At 37.8% G+C, this 2,395-nt stretch overlaps 1 protein-coding gene across 1 annotated transcript; it reads right to left on the reverse strand.

The window, feature by feature from the left end:
• Window positions 1–294: 294 nt before the first annotated feature.
• Window positions 295–2,004, reverse strand: LOC112467665 (the record flags this gene model as incomplete). Its single annotated transcript, XM_025036368.1, has 3 exons — window positions 1,033–2,004; window positions 720–964; window positions 295–439 (listed from the first exon to the last, which is right to left on the reverse strand). Coding segments are annotated over exons 1-3 (1,362 nt in total), but the record flags the coding sequence as incomplete, so codon positions are not given.
• Window positions 2,005–2,395: the final 391 nt, after the last annotated feature.

Genomic DNA, 2,395 nt, shown 5'->3' on the forward strand with positions numbered 1-2,395 from the left:
GAAAGTTTCCTCTAGTATATTTCTGTTTATACCTGCTTTAGCCATTTTTTGAATTAAATTTGCTGAAATTTTGTTCTGGTATACTGATCGTAGCGAAGTTTTGTTAGCGGATATAATGGATTTTCTATTCTTTTCATCTATCATGTTTGTAACGCTCTTAGCAAACTTTTTGATCAGCAAATCATCTATTTTTAAATAATCGATAATTTTTTTCAACATGATAACATCATCGACAGCATTGTGAAGGTTCTCGTGATTTTTGCCTGGAAGGAAATCTTGTAAAAGAGCTTTTACCGAAAAGCTCTGTTTATTTTTTCGCCTCTCTGGAAGTGCATTCCTCAAAATATCGAGAGTATCTGCGAATCCGCTCACTGTTTTTTTAAAGGTCTCCATCACTCCCAATTTAACAATTAGAGACAATATTCTTGGAACATCGAATCTGTATGGAATAATAGATCAAATGTACAGAAAATAATAAACCTTACTCTCAAATCTACCAATAAAGCAAGCAACTGTAATCAGCTCTGTCATAAATAATAAAATTTGCAATAATACATAAGTAATTCATTATTTATTTATCAGCCTTATCATTTGCTGAATGGCTTCTACGTATTTCAAGGATCCCAAAAAGTTGAATAAATAATTAGTCAAAAATCTAAAAATTTTAAAAGCAAATGTTATACAGTTACTTGACCGGTTGAAAACAAATATTTTCTCACTTGAAGCCATTATGGGATAAAAGAATTATCTGGCAGGCCCTATTTTCTTTGCCGCTTATCTCCTCAAGATATTTCAAAAATCCGTCCACAGCAGCTCGCACGGGTATTGTCTGTACCAAATCTTCGTGTACATACATATCCCCATCGATGATTTGCATTCCGGTTATTGCGGATGCTGACCTCGAGATGGGTATGGATGGAGTTATGTAGGCGTTGAACGTTGATACCCCATCATATGCTGCTATCTAAAAAAAGGTCTCAATAATTTTTGTACAAAAATCTATCTCAACTGTATAGTATTTTTTTTAATCACTTGACAAATCTGGTCAGTACTTCTAAGACCTGTAGTTTCTAGGTCAAAGTAAACTATCCTGTAATTATCATTTTCAAAATTGTTGGGATCGTTCATTGCACGTGGAGTATTCTCAAATAAATCTGAAACGTTGTAGCATGATACTCCAGATTCATAAGTCAATCCCTCTTGCCGCTGTCTTGATGCAGTGGCGATAGATCGTTGTTTCTTTGCATAAAGTCTTCTTTTTTTGATTTCTTTAGTTTTGGAGAGCTTGGCCCTGATCTCCCTTTTTTTATCTTTTTGTAGCCGATATGCTAATGTGCGAGCACTGCCAGGAGAAAGCAGGAGCTTGTTGTATACTTTTGCTATATACGTATAACCATCATTCTTCTGGCATACTGAAGTAGCTACGCGGTAATGAAGAGATTCCGATGCAGAATAATGACGAGCCTTTGGAGTTTTGCTCGCTACGGCATTATTTAACGATTCATTAGCTTGTGTGCAACCACATGGAGCGATTTTTTCCGCGTTTCTTGCAAATCGCGATAAAAGAGCATGTAGTTTCTCACGCAACTCCTCATCTGCAAGTGGCTTTCCATGCGGCAGATTATTGTGCTTATAGTTATTATTTACATGCGATTTGCACCAATCACCACATAATTGATGATCCCCGAACGCGTGAGGAACTATTGCCTCCAATGCAGCTCTCACTTTCTCGGTATTGCCTTTATTCTGTTTGACCGCACTCGAGAAGCATCGAGAAAAATATTCAATGAGTTTTGGCGACAATTTCATAGAATACAATGCCGAGGTAAACGATTTCAGTGTGTGATTGAAATCTGACCACTTTTCAATCTCGTGAGTAGCATTCCTACGAACACCAGCTACTGTGCTGGAGTCATCATCACCGATAATAACTGAAGCGTACACTCCTGCCTCCTCAAATAATTCATTTTTTGTAAAAAGTTCCACTGCCATATCTGGCTCCATGCTTTTCGCACTTCCATTATAATTCCGTCTACAGTCGTGATCTGTCTCGGAGTGCCCAAGTTGACACTTTCTACATTGCTTAGTCCGTACTGCATACGAAGCTACCTTACCTGAATGGTAGCCGATAATCATGGAATGACCTAAGAAACAATATTGTATGGGTATGTAATATTGTACTTTTGGAAAGTATTTAGAAAAACATTTTTATATTACACGTGCGTGGAAAGTGGCCCATTACGCGCGTGTTTTTTGTGCGACAAATAGCCAATTCCACACACCACTCAAAACAGTGCGGTAATATCTCATTCCCGCACAGTCTCGTGTAATATAAAATAGTGTGTATAACACGTGCGGGTTGAAAATTGGACACGCGTGCGGGTGATCGCACTCG

The sequence above is a fragment of the Temnothorax curvispinosus genome, unplaced genomic scaffold, assembly GCF_003070985.1.
Source record: "Temnothorax curvispinosus isolate PA1 unplaced genomic scaffold, ASM307098v1 QBEX01017745.1, whole genome shotgun sequence".
Classification (NCBI taxonomy): Eukaryota; Metazoa; Arthropoda; class Insecta; order Hymenoptera; family Formicidae; genus Temnothorax; species Temnothorax curvispinosus.